Genomic DNA, 17,457 nt, shown 5'->3' on the forward strand with positions numbered 1-17,457 from the left:
CTGAGTTGTGACAGGACTGCTGTGTGTGTACGCTGTCTCCCCAGCTGGACACCACGTCGCTTGAGAGCAGAGACAGTGGGACCAACAGGCACCTGGAGCCTAGGACCTGTGAGGCAGCAGGCAAGGCGGAGAGACACAGGCGGGCCTGGAGCTTACACCCTGACCCTCCCACGTAGGAGCTGGTGCCCTCTGGGAAGCTGCTTAATCTCTGTGAACCTGCACCTGTCAAAGCAGACAAATGACGACAACCACCTTGAAGAGCGGAAAGGATCAGAAAGAGTACAGGTCAAGGAACTGGCGCTCAGTGAGTCCGTATGTGTGAGCTCAGACCTCTGCGACTCCATGGACTGCAGCCCGCCAGGCTCCTCTGTCCATGGGATTTCCCAGGCAAGAATATTGGAGTGGGTTGCCATTTCCTACTCCAGGGGATCTTCCTGACCCAGGGATCGAACCTGCGTCTGCTGCATTAGCAGGCAGATTCTTTACCACTGCACCACCTGGGAAGCCCTGGTGAGTACTTACAACTAGCTGTTTTCATGACGGGCAGCAAGAACGTTCCACCTACCACACAACTGCACTCATTTCACATGCTAGCAAGGTCATGAACAAAATCCTCCAAGCTAGGCTTCAACAGTATGTGAACTGAGAACTTCCAGATGTACAAGCCAGATTTAGAAAAGGCAGAGGAACCAGAGATCAAATTGCCAACATCCGTTGGATCACAGAAGAAGCAAGAGAATTTCAGAAAAATACCTACTTCTGCTTCATTGACTACACTAAAGCTTTTGACTGTGTGGATGACAGTCAAACAAACTGGAAAATTCTTAAAGAGATGGGAATACCAGACCACCTTACCTACCTCCTGAGAAATCTGTGTGCAGGTCGAGAAGTAACAGTCAGACATGGAACAACAGACTGGTTCAAAATTGGGAATGGATTGCGTCAAGGCTGTATATTATCACCCTGTTTATTTAACGTATATGCAGAGTACATCATGTGAAATGCTGGGTTGGATGAAGCACAAGCTGGAATCAAGATTGCCAGTAGAAATATCAATTATCTCATATATGCAGATGACACTACCCTCATGGCAGAAAGCAAGGAGGAACTGAAGAGCCTCTTGATGAAAGTGAAAGAGGAGAATGAAAAAGCTGGTTTAAAACTCAACATTCAAAAAACGAAGATCATGGCATTCGGTCCCATCACTTCATGGCAAATAGATGGGGAAACAATGGAAACAGTGACAGACTATTTTCTTGGGCTCCAAAATCACTGCAGATGGTGACTGTGGCCACGAAATTAAAAGACACTTGGTCCTTGGAAGAAAAGCTATGACAAACCTAGACAGTGTATTAAAAAGCAGAGATATTACTTTGCCAACAAAGGTCCATACAGTCAGCCAAAGCTATGGTTTTTCCAGTGGTCATCTATGGATGTGAGAGCTGGACCATAAGGAAAGCTGAGTGCCGAAGAACTGATGCTTTTAAACTGTGGTGTTGGAGAAGACTCCTGAGAGTCCGTGGACTGCAAGGAGATCCAACCAGTCAATCCTAAAGGAAATCAACTCTTGAATACTGGAAGGACTGATGCTGAAGCTGAAGCTCCAAAACTTTGGCCACCTGATGCGAAGAGCTGACTTATTTGGAAAAGACCCTGATGCTGGGAAAGACTGAAGGCAAAAGAAGAAGAGGGCAGGCAGAGGATGAGATGGTTGGATGGCATCACTGACTCAATGGACATGAGTTTGAGCAAACTCCGGGAGATGATGAAGGACAGGGAAGCCTGGTGTGCTGCAGTCCATGGGATCACAAAGAGTCAGACACGACTGAGCAACTGAACAATAATAACAAGCAAGGCATAGGACCTGGAGTCTGAAATGTTGGGTCTGAACCTTGGTTTTGCTAGTCACTTGCTACTTTAGGAAGTGCCTTCACCTCTCTGAGCCTCAGTTTCCTCATCCATAAAATGGAGACAAGACTGTCTCACTCTCACAGAGCCACGGTGAGGGCTGAGTGAGAGGCTGGGAGGGCAGCCCTGAGCACAGCACTGGGTTCACAGGAGCCTCAGCCCTGACAAACAGCTCAGGCTGTGACACGTAGGGTATAGAACTCCCCAGCTCCTCCCAAAGCCGTTGGTGCTGCTGCAAACTCAACCATAATCCTGTTCCTCAGGCCCTAGGTCCCAGTACCTGCCCCTCCCCACTGGTGTCTCCCAGACTTGGATACCGGCTTTGGAGCCAGACAGGCGTGTGGATACGAATCTTGGCCCAGACGCTTACTAGCTGTGTGATATGTGTCAAGTCGCTTAACCTCTCTGTGCCCTCATCTGCTGCAAAAGAAAATGGGCCATAATCGAATCCACCTCCTAGCGCTGTTAAGGAGATCAGGCAAGAATTCATCAAGTGGGTTTAGCAAAGTGTCAAGCAGCTGGCAAGAGCCTAATAAATACTAGCCATTACTATTACTGGTGTTGTTTCTATGGAACAGTATATTCCAAACAACTGATTTATGAAGACACTTGACAACACAACCCAGCTCTGAGTGAAGAACAGCCACAGATCCTCTTCAGGGACCAAGAAAAAAGTTACTGGACCCCTCACTGGATTCCCAGAGGCCCTCCCAGGGCAGATGGGTGCCCACACCTCTCCCCAGGGCAGGAAGAGAACTCCTGCCTGTATGCTCTGGCCTCCAGCAGCCAGGCCTCCTCCTCCCTAGAACTCTGAGAAAGAGGAAGTAAGGCTCTGTGTACCCAGTGCCTTCAGGCTGCTGGGAGCTGAAGGTGGAGAAGAGGAAAAAGGGCCACACTGGTACAAGGGTGCCACCCAGATGCTGAGTAAGGTCACCAACTGCAGGGTCCTAGGCGGGGCAAAGGAGGCCTTGTGGGCATGCTGCTACACAGCTGAGTCCCATGTGGGGTAGGGGAAGACGAGCAACTGTTTGCTTTTTCTCAGGCCAGACAGTGCTGACCAATAACTGCCCCGGAGTTGGCCTCAGGATCTTCCTCAACCCCATTCCTCCTGCCACCCATCACCAGTGGTAACTTGTCAGTGCTCCAAGCCAAGGCCTCTAACCATGCCAACCACGAGGCTCAAGCCTCTTCACTTTCAGCAGAGGAAAACTACTTTCAAAGCGAGTGGACATTCCCTGTTTCACTTGTACCCAAACACCCTGGGCTGGTACGTGTGCCTGAGTTTTATCCACTTCATTCCAACAGTACAAGGTGGGGTTGAAATTAGAACCCTTGTCCCCCAGGGCATTCATTTGTTCCTTCTTCCAGACAGAAGCATCTGTGATGTCAAGTTACTGTACAAGGCTAAGGAAATAAGGCTAAGTACACAGAGGTGAGTCAAATGTGGTTGCTTTGTTACTCAGTGCAGAAAACAGTCGTTACAGAAATGAATGAAGAAGCAGTAATGAGGGAGGCTGTCTCTGCCCTGCGGGAATCTAAGATCTCCTCCAGGGCTCTGTCTGGTGCAGGCTCTGCCCCAAGAAGAAAAAAGGCACCCCCGGGTGGGAAACTAAAGCCCCTCCCCGGAACGTGGTAATGAGTGGGAGGCTCCTTCTCGCTAAATGACTGGGAGAAGGAAATGGATCTTCTATACCTTTCTCTTGACCAGGGGGCCTGCTCTAGGTCTCTTCACCCCAACCTCAGCCCCACAGACACGCAGCCCCAGCTCTGTAGAGTGAGCCTGAATGGCTGGGGCTGAACCAAAACCCCGTGGCTGGCAGGGAGGCTCCTGGGGCTGGCCATGAGCTACTGAGGAGGTGTTAGGAGGGGAGACCTAGCACCTCTACTCGCCCTGCTGGGCCCCGATGCTGCCTTCCCATTGCCCCAGCTGCGGTGGAAACAGCTGTGGGTGCCCAGCTCCCAGGCTTGTCGTCAGCTAGGGCGGCCAGGCTGTGGGCACCGAGGTTGTTGCAATCTCCGCCTGAACATCTCTGTTCCTGCTAGAGGTTTATGGAGCTCCTGCCACAGGCAGGCTTCCTGGCAGGCCTGGGGATACAGGAAGAGCTTGGCCTGCGGGGCAGAGTGAGCAGCAGTTGTGGACAATTACAGAGTCAGTGCAGGAGGCACTGAGTCAAGTACAGTGACTCTGGGACCAGTGTGACCTTATTGTGAAACCTGGCCTGGCCCCTCGTTAGCCTATGATTTGGAAGAAGTTGCTCAACCTCCCTGAGCCTCAGCCTCCTCGCTGGGTGATGGCAGTATTGACCCTGTCACATGATGATGCCAATGAGAGATGGAAAGATGAGACCCAGGGATGGCCAATCAACGCTGTTACCAGTGTCTGCACTCAACACCAGGAAAAGACGGACTGGAATACATGGGGCTGGGGGCAAGAGGCAGCATTCAAGAAAGCAATGAGAGGGACTTCCTTGGTGGTCCAGTGGCTGAAAATCCACCAGGCAATGCAGGGGATGTAGGTTCAATCCCTGGGTGGGGAACTAAGATCCCCCATGTTGCAACTATGAGCTCGTAAGCCTCAGTGAAAAGATCCCAATAGGGGCAACAGAGATTCTGCATGCCGCAACCTAGACCTGGCGCAAATCCACAAATAAATTTAAAAATAAACACTGAAAAGAAAAGAGAGCAAGAAGGGATGAGGAAGCTGCACTGGATGGGAAACTGGGAAAGAGTGAGACCTCAGGCTCATGCAGTTGGGGGCAGAACACGGCAGCAGAGGGGACCCCGAGAGCCAAGGCAGGAGAGTGCAGTGTGGCTGGGGAGCGGGGAGTGGAAGGAGGTGAGGAGGGAAGGGTGGCCCCAAGCCCACCTTGATTCTGAAGGCCAGTGTGCCTCAGGGGGTGAGCTTTCAGGAAGGTGGGAGACAGGTGTCTCCCGGTCATGACAGTAAGCCACACTGAATCGCATGATGAGAAAAGGCACTCCCAGTTTCAATTCTCTTTCACGCCTTGACTCCACCAGGGCAAGCTCACAGCCTCTCAGCTCACAGGCCTCAAAGTAACTGCTTTCCACAGGCAACTGTAACCACCAAGGATTCTGAAACACTGTTACGCTTTTGTCCTTATGATAATCTTCTACTTGGAGCAAGTGGCTTCTGCTAACAGGAGTGATACACATTTTCCCATGGGAAAATACATTTAAAACAAGCTATTTACAGGAAAACTCTAAAGAAAGGAAGGTACCAAGGTGAGATGCTGAAAGGACAAAAACCACTCAGGTTGTACGTCAATGGCCGGTCTTCAGGAAATGGCGCTGAGAGCACTGGGGGCGGCCCACGTTCTAGGCTGGGGGCGGGGGGCCGGGTCTAACGTGGGTCTTGGAGAGAAGACTGTGACCAAAGGAAGAGCGGCCGGTGGAGCACTGACCAGCCGGGTAGACAATGAGCTGTCTTCCCCGGGGCAGCGGGCTTCAGAAGGACCCCCATGGGAGACATCCTGGAGACAGACAGGATGTGGTTTGTGACCTGCCGTGTGGCAGCGGAGAGAGAGATGGCTTGTTTCTGTCGTGTGAGCTGTAACCGTGACTAGGGGAGTGTCTGCCACCCAGATTCGGGTGTTTCCATGACCTCCCATCACACCAGGGGCTTTCAGGGGCAATGCTGCCGCCTCCTACACCTTCTCCAGGTGCCCAGAGCCTGCAGGTGGTCCAGATGCTGGTCTCACCAGCTGTCAACTCAGGGGCTCAGACCAGGGTGGCCCATCAGCCCCGTCGGCCTGAGCCTCTGGGGTTTCCCCAGACGTCTACCGCTAAAACAGGGACCGCCCTGGGCAAACTGTGAGGTGCTGGCCACCCCACCCCAGACAGTTCTTAGGGGGTGGGAGCCCTCGAACCAGATCCTGTGGGGCTGGAATTGCTGTCTATGGGGCCAAAGCGAGAGGGTCACACTGTCTGCATGGGTGCAGGCCCCCAGTGACCAGCTCATGTTTATATAAACAACATCACCTGCCTCAGAGTCAGCCCCCAACCTTCTCAAAAAGCTCAGGGACAGCGTGGGCCATGACCTGCTGGTCTCTCCACAGCTCTGGGTGCTGCTGTGGCCACCACCTTCTCCATGACCACCGCTATAGAGACAGCTAGTGGGAATTTGCTGTATGACTCAGGGAGCTCAAACTGGGCTCTGTAATAACCTAGAGAGGAGGGAGGGGGACTCCAGAGGGAGGGGACACAGGTTCACCGGTGGTTAATGCATGTTGATGTATGACAGAAATCAAACCCATGTTGCAAGGCAATCCTCAATCGATAAAAAGTAAATAAACATTTTGTAAAAAGGCTCAGTGACGTTAGTCCTTTATAAGAAAATATGTTTCACCTTGAGGAGAAGCCTCCAGCTCAAGTTCAGAATTCAAAGGCCCCAAAGATGCTACCTTCCAGGCTAGGTAACTGTTCTCAAAGGGATGTTTCCAACCCGGACACTCAGGGGTCCACAAGACTATCTCCACCCCTGCTCCAAATTATCCGAAGCACTCGTGTCCAGCTAACACTGCCTGCTCAGCATCCACACTGGCCCCTTTGTCCCACTGTCCTCTCCTCGGGCCCCACTGACACAGGGGGCTCCCCTCACACACCTTCCTGTTCTTGAAGCCCACTCACACTGCAGGGTTTGGCTCAGGGCACCTCTCCAGGAAGCCTCCCTGAAACCTCTCAGCAGAAGACACCCCTGGTTCCTTCTATCCTCTTCCAAAGCCCGATCTCACCTGTGGCGGCCAGATGGGGCTTCCCCCGGGGACTGAGCGAGCCTGGAGACCCCCAGAGGGAGGATTCACATCAGATTCACACCCTCACTCCCCACCCCCACCTCCGTGCCTCCTCTCCCGGCAGTCAGGAGTCAGCATACAGAACTGACACATGAATGGCCAAACCGATGACATCTACTGGGAGACATTCCAACCGTCTTTCCACCGGTCACTGAAGGAAGCAAGGAGGGCCTCACAGAGGCTGGTGCACTCAGCCCCCACGTGCAGACAAAGTGGACAACACACTCACCACCCAGGAAAGACTGCTGGGCTTGCCTGACGATTCTGTAACGACCCAGGGCCAAGCCGGAAGGACGAGGCGCTCTGGGAAGCTACTACAAAGGTACAGCCCCACTGGGGTCACACAGGGTTCCCAGACACTTGAACTGAGCCCTAAGAAGAAACAGCATGTGGCCGTGGAAGGCCAGGACGTGTCCCGGCCGCGATCCCAGAAGAGAAAAAACACAGGGTTTGGGAGCCAAGGCTCGGGGGCCGTGGGACCCCCTGCCTTAGTTTCCACAGCAGCACAGCCAGCCTCATAGCTGTGAGGATGTACAGGAATAAAGGATGGGACTCGCTCAGCACAGTCAGGCTCTCCCCGAACCTGGGGATTATTCGGGTCAGTACGACCCAAACAGCTCACAGGGAGGCCGGAGGGTGCCAGGCAGCCAGGCCTCTGTGGCCCAGGCTGAGTCAGACATTAATCCGGCCTCATTAGCCCCAACCTGGAGGGAGGAGAAACAGGGCTGCCCGCGACCAGCTGCCGGGTCAGACCTGGGACAATGGAACGGCGGACACCAGGAGGCTGAGTGGTAAGCGGCCCAGAGGTGCAAGAAGGAAGGAAGGAAGCTGGATGCAGGCCAAGGAAAAAGGCAACCGAGGGTGTGGCTGAGGACAGGCCAGGGCAGTGGAAGGGGACAAAGAACAGATAGGCGTGGGCGAGCATGCCCCCTGAGCCGCTCCAGAGCTTCAGTGGACCGGCTTCCAGGACAGATGCCGCAGGGCTCTGCCCCTCTCGGGGTTGCCAGGGCTCTCCAGGGGCCGCTGGGCGTTTATTCAGTCTGTCTGAGAGTCACCCTGTTAGCGGAAGGAGCCAGCCACGGACCGGAAACCCCCGAGGTGTGCAACCATCCACATCACTGCTCGGCAGGAAGCAGCCAGGGTGGAGCAGGCTGAGATTAAGGCCCTGGCTGCAGCGGTGCCCGGCCACCTGGGGGGCAACCTGTGCAGCAGCTCCGGGAGGCCAAGGGCCACCTGGGTGCTGCTGGCACAGGTCCTCTGTGGCCATGCTGGCCTTCCTGCCATCCCTCAAACATACCAGTCTGCTCACCGCTCCCAGCTTTTGCTTTTACTGTGTCCAGGCCACATGTGACTGCTCAAGTGCCACCTCCTCCCGAGGGCCGCGCTGACCATCTCATCTAGACCAGCCCACTCCCCACCCCAGCGAGCTCTCCCCAGACAGCGGCGGCGGCTCAACCCCTCATCTCTGCGGGTGCTTGTGTCTTTGCTCGGGTATCAGCTCCTTCACAAGGCCTTCCGCCCCCCTGTTTATAATTGTACACCCTCCCCCAGCTCTCACCCTGCCTCCCCAAGCTTCCTTCTCTGCGTCGCAGCCTAGATATTTGTTAACTGTCTTTCTCCTCCCACTGGAATGTCAGCTCCAAGAAGACAGGGATTATCATTGGATTTGTTTGCTACTGTATCTAGAAAAGGTGCCTGGCACGTAGTAGGGGCTCAGTAAATGTTTGATGACTGAATGAATAAGTGTGTATGAATTTTTAAGAGCAGGGGTTCTGGTTAGAGTGCCTAGGGTCCTATTCGGGCTCTTCCACTTACTGTGTGACTTGTGACCATTTACTTAACTTCCAAAAGACCCAAGGTAATCAATCAGTAAAAGGAGAATAACAACAGTACCTGTCTCACGGGATTACTGTGGGATTAAATAAGATCATGCATATAAAGAGGTGAACACAGAGCCCGGCCTCCTGTAAGTAGTCAGGACTGTCGGGCTGTCAACACCCGCCCTCCCATGCAACTATTTCTTGGTTATCCGCTCACTTGCTTATCCTCTGCGGCTTGCACTCTAGCATCAGCTCCAGCTGGCCCTGCTTGCCCCCGGACCCCCAGTGCCTAGCACACTGTGGGAAGAGAAAATCAGGCCTCCTCTCAAATCAAGGAAGGCGCAGTTTGCAGACACAGCCACAGCTGGAGCAGGAGCCTCACCGATCTGTTTCTCCAGGGCAGCTGCCTCACAGACTGTGGCCCGGGGCAGGATTCCGGGGTCGGTGAAACTTGTCTGCAGCAGGCAGCTCATGACGAAGAAAAACAGGATGGCAGCAATGATGGGGATGGCGAGGGTCAGGTGGCGGGCCAAAAAGGGACAGCTGGAAAAAGAGAGGGAGAGAGATGTGAGCAGATAGCCCGGGGGCTGCCTGGGGCACAGGTTGCAGCTCCAGGCAGGCGCTGTCATCCCAGCAAACACCACCATAGTCCTGGACGGATGCAGAGGTGCAGCCCCTGGGTGAGTGCGGCCACACGCCTTCACGTCCTGCTGCCCTGCCATTCCGTGCCTAGAGCAGACATCACTAATTGGTCCTCGCACTTTCTCCCTGAGCACCTGGCAGACGTGACCAATAGGTCCTGGCACTCAACCCCTGCACTTGGCTGCAACCTCCGAATCCTTCTACACACAGAGCTCAGGCAGCCGCCACCAATAAACTGGACTGTCACTTGGGATGACTCATCCATGACGATGTTCACTCATTTATTTGGTCACTCCACATGTGTTTACTGAGGCTCAGGCGGTAAAGAATCCACCTTCAATGCAGGAGACGGGAGTTCAATTCCTGGGTCGGGAAGACCCCCTGGAGAAGGAAATGGCAACCCACTCCAGTGTTCTTGCCTGGGAAATCCCATGGACTGAGAAGCCTGGTGGGCTACAGTCCACGGGGTCGCAAAGAGTTAGACACAGCTGAGTGACTAACACAACAGTTCCAGTCTTAAAGGCAATACTTTAACAAGCAGCAGGGAGAAGGGCTGCTTGTGAGGAAGACAAGAGTCCCCCTGCTCCTTCAATGAGGCTTAGTCTAGTGGGGAAAACAGATACGTAAACAAAGAATTGCCACACAGGGCGTTGCTTGTATAATGGGGAAGAGAGAAGCAGCGGGACAGTTAGGAAAGACTGGCTGGAGGAGACAGCCTGAGCCAGAACCTGAATGAGTCGGGCCCGCCAGGTAGAGGGGGGCTGAGAGAAGAGCCTGGTCCGGCCACTGCCACTGTCACCCAGAGACCGGCATCCCTGCTCGGTTCCATCAGGCTCCCTGGCCCCAGTGACCCAGCAGCCCGCGCACGGGTCTAATGCTAAGGCCCACCCATAATATCAACCACCGTCCTGTGTGGCCTTCCCTCCCAGATCCAGAGTGGCCCCTGGTGGGGTGGGAAACTACTATCTGGGGATGACTGGCCGCTGGGAGTCCTGAGTCAGCCCAGGTTCCAGGAGCCGGCGAAGCAGCAGGAACAAACCTGTGGGTTATCTGCACACTGTTTCTGGAGCCTCTGCTGTTGGAGGATCTGGCCTCCAGAGAGGCCCTTCCCTTGAGGAGCAGAGACTGCCGAAACCAAGGGCTCCCAGGGGGCCACGTGCTGCTCCAACACATCAGTGGTCCCCGGGCCTGAGCCTCAAACAGAGCTGGGCCCTCCGTGTCACCCACGTGACAACTCAAAAAAGTTCATGTACAACTAGACTTCTTGGGAGACGGAGAAGACCTGAAGTCTGAGACTCGAAGAGCCCTCAGAGACAGCAAGTCCTGGCCGCCTGGTTTTACTGAGGGAGGACCCCAAAGCCCATGGGCAGATCCCAAGTCACCCGGCCAGGCTCCCAGCAAATGCTCTGTCCACTTCATTCAACAAATACATGTAAATAAAGTAAAAATAATAATTAAAAAAACCCACAAATACATGCATTTTCTATTGTACTGTAAAACAGTTACTGTATTGAGTGCCTACTACATACCAAGCCCTGTTCTTGGCACTGTGGGTACAACAGTGAGAATAAATTCCTATTCTCATAGAGGCAAGAAGCTAACAAAAAGCATAAGTACCGTATGTCATATGGAGGTAAGTGTTTTGGAGAATAAGCCAGGGCAGAGGTGACAGGAGGCTGGGGTGCAGCTGCCTCTATTATAGGGATGGTCAGGGAAGGACAGGAGAAAGTGTGGGAGGGAGCCAGGTGGCTCTCTAAAGGAAGAATATCCCAAACCACGCAAAGGCCCTGAGGTCGAAGCATACACGGAGGCCACCGTGCCTGGGAGGGAGGGCACAGGGGACAGTGGGAGGAGACGGAGACAGGGAGGAAGCCATCACCAGGGCTCCAGCTCTTATCTAGAGAGCCACAGGATATTCAGATCTACCCCAGTCCAAGCCCAGTGAGCTCCGGGCCCGAACCCAAACCTTCTTGCCAACGCCACCAGCCCAGGTGAGGAGGAGCAGAGACAAAGAGGAGATGCTCTACCAGCCCTCCTGGAACCCAGAAGTCCTCGCTGCCCCTCCCTCTCTGGGGACAAGCCTGGCACCCATGAAGATATTCCCTCAGCCCAGAGGAAGTCCTGCTTCTGAACGGACCAGATCCCACACTACAGGGTCACAGGGCCCAGCCTGAGCAAGCACCACTTCCTCCTGCCTCAGCTAGGGCCCTGGCTGGGAGGGCCTGGTAGAGCCCAAAGGAGGCTGGAAAAGGCACTTTCAAAAGACCCACATGGGCTGGCCCAAGGAGGTGGATCTGAAACTCAGCCCAGGGGCCGTGCTGGGGACTGGGGGAGCTTCCCCAGAGCTTCTGCTTGCTCATTATTCCAGAACTTTTTAATCCACCCTGAGTCAGAAAGGCAAGCTGAAAGGGAGAAGCTAATTTGTAGAAAGTCCTCACCTTGCTTCAAGGGGAAGCCCAAGGTTGCAGAAACAGGACCTGGGATCTGGAAAGGGTACCTGGGGGCCCCTGTCTTTGTGGCAGCCTGACCTTGGCCCTTGGGAAGGGTTTTCTGGTGATGACAAGTAATAGCAGCAGCCAGCTCTAAACGCCTATTACCAGCTAAAAGCTTACAGGCCTAGATTCATGTCATCTCATGACACCCTGAGGGGGTGGATAATGTCATAAATCCCGCTTTATAGATACGGAAACTGGGGTCTGAGAAGCAAAGTGACGCCCTGAAGTCACTCACTTAATGCCTGGTGGAGCTGAGATCTGAACCCGCTCTGCAGGCTGCAGAGATGGTGTTCCCGACCACCTGGGTAACTGAGGAAGACCACAAAGAAGGATGGGCAGCAGAAGACGGAGAGGCGGGACTCAGGCAGCGCGAGCGTGTGCGCATGCAAGGAAATCAGGGAGCAGGTGGCTCGAGCTGGAGATCAAGGGTGCAGTGGAAAGCTTCTGATACAAAGATGTGACCTGGTAAAGGGACACGCATCCCTTCCTCCATCCCTAAAACGGAGAATCTGTGTGGGCCAGTCCTGGGTCACTGGGGACATGAAGAGGTCAAACGGCCACGGAAACAAATATGACCTGTCACACAGAAATACTTCGGACTCGTGAAAAATAACAAGGCGCTACAGCTGTTCCTGCCATGGAACCAGCCAGAAGGTGCTCTGGAGTGTTAGGAAGAGAAAGAAAGCCAGGAAGTCAGGAGGTAGGGGCAGGGGCCTGGGAGATGTCTGGGGGGAGGGACCACAGGAGGAGAGGGAAGAGCAGAAAGCTTTGGAGAAAATGAGGAAGGTGCTGAAGGGGAAAGGGGCAGTCTGAGAGGCCCAAAGGTGAGGGTCTAGGGTGAGAACCACTGAGGGGAAAGTGAGGGGATCGGGTCTGAGAGTAGAGAGATGATCAGGGGACCCTGGAGGGAATAGGGAAGATGGCTGGGGAAGCTGGATGTGAGAGTATATAGCCAGAGGCCAAGGAAGACATTCAGAAGTCGTCTGGAATGGATACAGAGATAAGATGCTTGGAGGGGTCGGAAAGAAGCTGGTGCCAAGAGACAGTCCAGAGGCTAGGATAGGAGCTGCAGAGGCCTGGGGCAGCTTATGAGAAGGCAGAAAGGATGGGCGTCCTGGGGAGACACGGGGAGGGCAGTGTTCCTGGCCAGAAGCTGGCAAAGGCAGAGTGCCAGGGAAGGAGGGGGTACTAAGGGAGGGGCAGGGATGAGGCGGCTAGCAGGGACGGAGGGGACCAGCTTAGATGATGATCCACATGGGCAAGGGGGAGATGCCGAGTCTGGGAGGGTTGGGGGGGACCAGGAAGGACAGATGGGGGATAAGCAAGGAGACCGGAGAGGCCTGAGGGCAGACTCTGAGAGGCACAGGGAAGATGCCGGCCAAGGAGGGGCTGGGAAAGGAGGGTGCCTGGCAGGTGCTGCAGAGGGTGGAGAGTCGGGGAGGTGGAAGAGGAGACGGGGTGCCCGGCAGGCGACCAGAGGAGCTGGAGTGTCCATCAAGACCTGGGGAAGGAAAGGTGAGCGGCGGAGTGCAACCGGGACCGGAGGGGACGGGGCGCCTAGCGGGGCGGGGACAGGGAGGGTCGGGGGGGGCGCCGCGGAACTCACTCGAAGACGAAGAAGAGGACGGTGGTGGTGAGGATGAGCAGCAGCGTGAGTGCGAAGACGCCGCCGTGGCCGGCCAGCATGAGGCGGCCGCCGCAGTAGAAGCGGTTGCGGCCCGGGAACACCTCCCACTTGCGCCGCGGGCGGCGGCCGAGGCTCCCGCTGCCGCTGCCGCTGCTGCTCCAGCGCGGCGCGGCGGCGGGCGGCGGGGGCCCGGGGCCCTGGCCGGGGGGCGCGGCGGGGCCGGGGCGGCGCGCCCCGGGGGAGGCGGGCGGCGGGGCGGCCCCGGGGCTGATCTGCTGGTACTCGCAGTCCTTCATGCGGCCGGCCGCGGACCTCGGCTCCGCGCCCCGCGGGCCGGCCGGGCCGCACGGGGACCGGGGCCGAGCGGAGGAGGTGGTAGCGCTGGCGGCGGCAGCGGCGGCGGCGGCGCGCGCGGCGCTCGCTCGCAGGAGGCGGCCTCACGGCCGGCCCGCCCCGCCCCGCCCCGCCCCGCGCGGCCTCCCGCCGCAGCGCCCCCTCCGCCCGGGCCCGGGATGGCGCTGCGGCCGCGCGGCGGCCCGGTCCTGACCCGCCTCGAGGTCCCGACCCCATCCCCCGCCGCCCCGATCGCTGCCGCAGGAGCACGCGGCCGCGGAGGCACGCTCCAGGACGCTTTCTGCTCTTTTGCAGTCAGACCATTTGTTGGGCGTCCCCTGGGTGCCGGGCACCGTGCCAAGCCCCGAGATTTGAGAGATGATCTACTTCTGGCAATCTGGATTTCCAGGGCCAGGCTTCACCACCCATCTCTGAAGACTTACTGGACAGGCATCTCCGGGGCCGGCAGGGATGGGCTTGGGACATAATCTGCTTGGAAGGCCAGCGACCTGTTAATTACTGTCGTGAACTTCAAAGTGCCCAAGGAGTCTGTGCGGCACATCTTCTCTGCCCGCTTCACCCAGCTCTGCAATCTGGACCCAGACCCAGATTTCCTATCTCCTAATGGGGGATGGATGCCACAGGGCCCCAGTGTTTTTCAAGAGTTCAGGGTGTATTCCTTTTCTATTGCTGTGTAACAAATTACCACACATGTAGCGGCTTAAAACAACACATCTTTTATCTCACAAGTTCCAGGTCAGCGGCCCAGGACAGCTTAGCTGAGTCTCTTGCTTAATCTCAGAAGACTGCAGACAAGGTGTCAGCAAGGCTGCATGCTCGTCTGGAAACTCAACTGGGGAAGAAAACACCTGCAAACCCACTCAGACTTTGTGGGCAGAACTTATTTCTTATGATTGTCTGACTGAGGGTCTGGCTGCCACCTGGAGGCCTCTCTGGGGTTCCGGAGGCCATCTGCAGTCAGTGGCTTGAGGTCATCCCAGTTCCTTGCCTCGTGGACCTCTCCAACACAGCTGCTTACTTCCCCAGGCTCACAAGGAGAGTCTCTAGCTCCAGGCTGCTAACTCAGAGTTTTATATAACATAGCTTATATATGTAACCGAAGTGACAGCCTGACACCTTCACCATGTTCTATAGGTGAGAAGCAAGTCACAGGTCCCACTTAAAGTTGAGAGAATTACACAAAAGTGTGAATACCAGGGGGCAATCACTGAGGCTCACCTTAGGGTCTGTCCACCACACTGGGATTACTGGAAAGCTTAAGGAAAAGTATAGGAAAAAGAGACAACTGGAGACTAGGATAAGAGAAAGGAAGTCAGAATCCAGGATGCACAGGGGTAAATACAGCAACTGTGACCTTAAGGACCCTTAATTGTTACACATGCCAAAAGCCACTGAACCATGTCCTTGGTGCCACAGATTCTGGATTTGATGAGCCTCCCCTCTTGCTCCTTGGCTGTGGAAAAAAGTTACAAAGCTCGACTCACAGGTTCAAGGACAGATTCCTGTCCCACCTCAACTGGATCTTCTTGCAACCCTAATTCTGGCTCTTTGTCACTTTATAGAAACCAAAACAATCCTGTTTGATTGTCAGCTCCCCTCCTGTCTACTTCACATTTCTCTGCTTGTTTCTATCCTTTTCTCTCATCTTAAAGATGCAGGCCTCATTCTGTCCATGGCCAACCCTCCATGGATGTCCTATCTCTCTTCCTGTTCATTGAGACTACAACTCATGCTCAGTTCTCCTCAATCAATTAAAAAGCAAAACTAAACTAAAAAACCAACCACAGAAACAACTTTCTATGTTTGGCTACCTCCTTAATAGCTTCAGATTTATCTTTTTCCCTCTCATTTGTTGTTTTTCAGTAGTTCAATCATGTCCGAATCTTTGCTACTCCATGGACTACAGCATGCCAGGCTTCCCTGTCCTTCACTATCTGCCAGTTTTCTCAAACCCATGACCTCTGAGTTGGTGATGCCATCCAACCAGCTCATCCTCAGTAGCCCCCTTTCCCTCTTGCCCTCAGTCTTTCCCAACATCAGAGTCTTCTCAATGAGTTGGCTCTTCATATCAGGTGGCCAAAGTATTGGAGCGTCCACTTCAGCATCAGTCTTTCCAATGAATATTGAAGATTGATTTCATTTAGGATTGACTGGTTTGATCTTGCACTCCAAGGGACTCTCAAGAGTCTTCTCCAGCACCACAGTTCCAAAGCATCAATTCTTTGGTGCTCAGCTTTCTTTATGATCCAGCTCTCACATCCGTACATGACTAGTGGAAAAATTGTAGCTTTGACTATATGGACCTTTGTCAGCAAGGTGATGTTTCTGCTTTTTAACATTATATCTAGGTTTGTCATAGTTTTTCTTCCAGGGAGCAAGTTTGTCATAGCTTTCTTCTTTTAATTTCATGGCTGCAGTCACTGTCCCCAGTGATTGTGGAGCCCGAGAAAATAAAATTTGCTATGAAGTGATGGGACCAGACACCATGATCTTAGTCTTTTGAATGTTGAGTTTTAAGCCAGCATTTTCACTCTCCTCTTTCACCCTCATCAAGAGGCTCTTCAGTTCCTCTTTGCTTTCTGCCATTCTTGTCTCTCACTCAGTTCAGTTCAGTTCAGTTGCTCAGTCGTGTCCAACTCTTTGTGACCCCATGAATCATAGCACGCCAGGCCTCCCTGTCCATCACCAACTCCCGGAGTTCACTTAAACTCATGTGCATCGAGTCGGTGATGCCATCCAGCCATCTCATTCTCTGTTGTCCCCTTCTCCTCCTGCCCACAATCCCTCCCAGAATCAGAGTCTTTTCCAATGAGCCAACTCTTTGCATGAGGTGGCCAAAGTATTGGAGTTTCAGCTTTAGCATCAGTCCTTCCAATGAACACCCAGGGCTGATCTCCTTCAGAATGGACTGGTTGGATCTCCTTGCAGTCCAAGGGACTCTCAAGAGTCTTCTCCAACACCACAGTTCAAAAGCATCAATTCTTCGGTGCTCAGCCTTCTTCACAGTCCAACTCTCACATCCATACATGACCACTGGAAAAACCATAGCCTTGACTAGACGGACCTTTGTTGGCAAAGCAATGTCTCTGCTTTTGAATATGCTGTCTAGGTTGGTCATAACTTTCCTTTCAAGGAGTAAGCATCTTTTAATTTCATGGCTGCAATCACCATCTGCAGTGATTTTGGAGCCCCCCAAAATAAAGTCTGACACTGTTTTCACTGTTTCCCCATCTATTTCCCATGAAGTGATGAGACCAGATGCCATGATCTTAGTTTTCTGAATTTGAGCTTTAAGCTAAGTTTTTCACTCTCCTCTTTCACTTTCATCAAGAGGCTTTTTAGTTCCTCTTCACTTTCTGCCAAAAGAGTGGTGTCACCTGCGTATCTGAGGTTATTGATATTTCTCCTGGCAATCTTGATTCCAGCTCGTGCTTCTTCGAGCCCAGCGTTTCTCATGATGTACTCTGCATATAACTTAAATAAGCAGGGTGACAATATACAGCCTTGATGTACTCTTTTTCCTATTTGGAACCAGTCTGTTGTTCCATGTCCAGTTCTAACTGTTGCTTCCTGGCCTGCATACAGGTTTCTCAAGAGGCAGGTCAGGTGGTCTGGTATTCCCATCTCTTTCAGACTTTTCCACAGCTTATTGTGATCCACACAGTCAAAGGCTTTGGCATAGTCAATAAAGCAGAAATAGATGTTTTTCTGGAACTCTCTTCCTTTTCCCATGATCCAGCAGATGTTGGCAATTTGATCTCTGGTTCCTCTGCCTTTTCTAAAACCAGCTTGAACATCTG

At 53.8% G+C, this 17,457-nt stretch overlaps 1 protein-coding gene across 8 annotated transcripts in view; it reads right to left on the bottom strand.

The window, feature by feature from the left end:
* The window catches only part of ZDHHC18 (zinc finger DHHC-type palmitoyltransferase 18), a 44,964-nt gene that overhangs the window by 14,306 nt on the left and 13,201 nt on the right, over positions 1 to 17,457 (bottom strand). For 6 of the 8 annotated variants that reach the window (XM_069574928.1, XM_069574932.1, XM_069574931.1 and 3 more), the window contains exons 1-2: positions 13,283 to 13,701; positions 8,922 to 9,082 (exon numbers count right to left, since the gene is read on the bottom strand). In XM_069574928.1, coding sequence (XP_069431029.1) covers positions 8,922 to 9,082; positions 13,283 to 13,599 — 478 coding nt within the window. In that variant the 5' untranslated portion in view covers positions 13,600 to 13,701. Of the gene's footprint in view, positions 1 to 8,921; positions 9,083 to 13,282; positions 13,719 to 17,457 lie in introns of those variants that run through there. The other 2 variants (XM_069574935.1, XM_069574934.1) reach the window with 2 other exon arrangements.

This window comes from Ovis canadensis, chromosome 2, assembly GCF_042477335.2.
Source record: "Ovis canadensis isolate MfBH-ARS-UI-01 breed Bighorn chromosome 2, ARS-UI_OviCan_v2, whole genome shotgun sequence".
Lineage (NCBI taxonomy): Eukaryota > Metazoa > Chordata > Mammalia > Artiodactyla > Bovidae > Ovis > Ovis canadensis.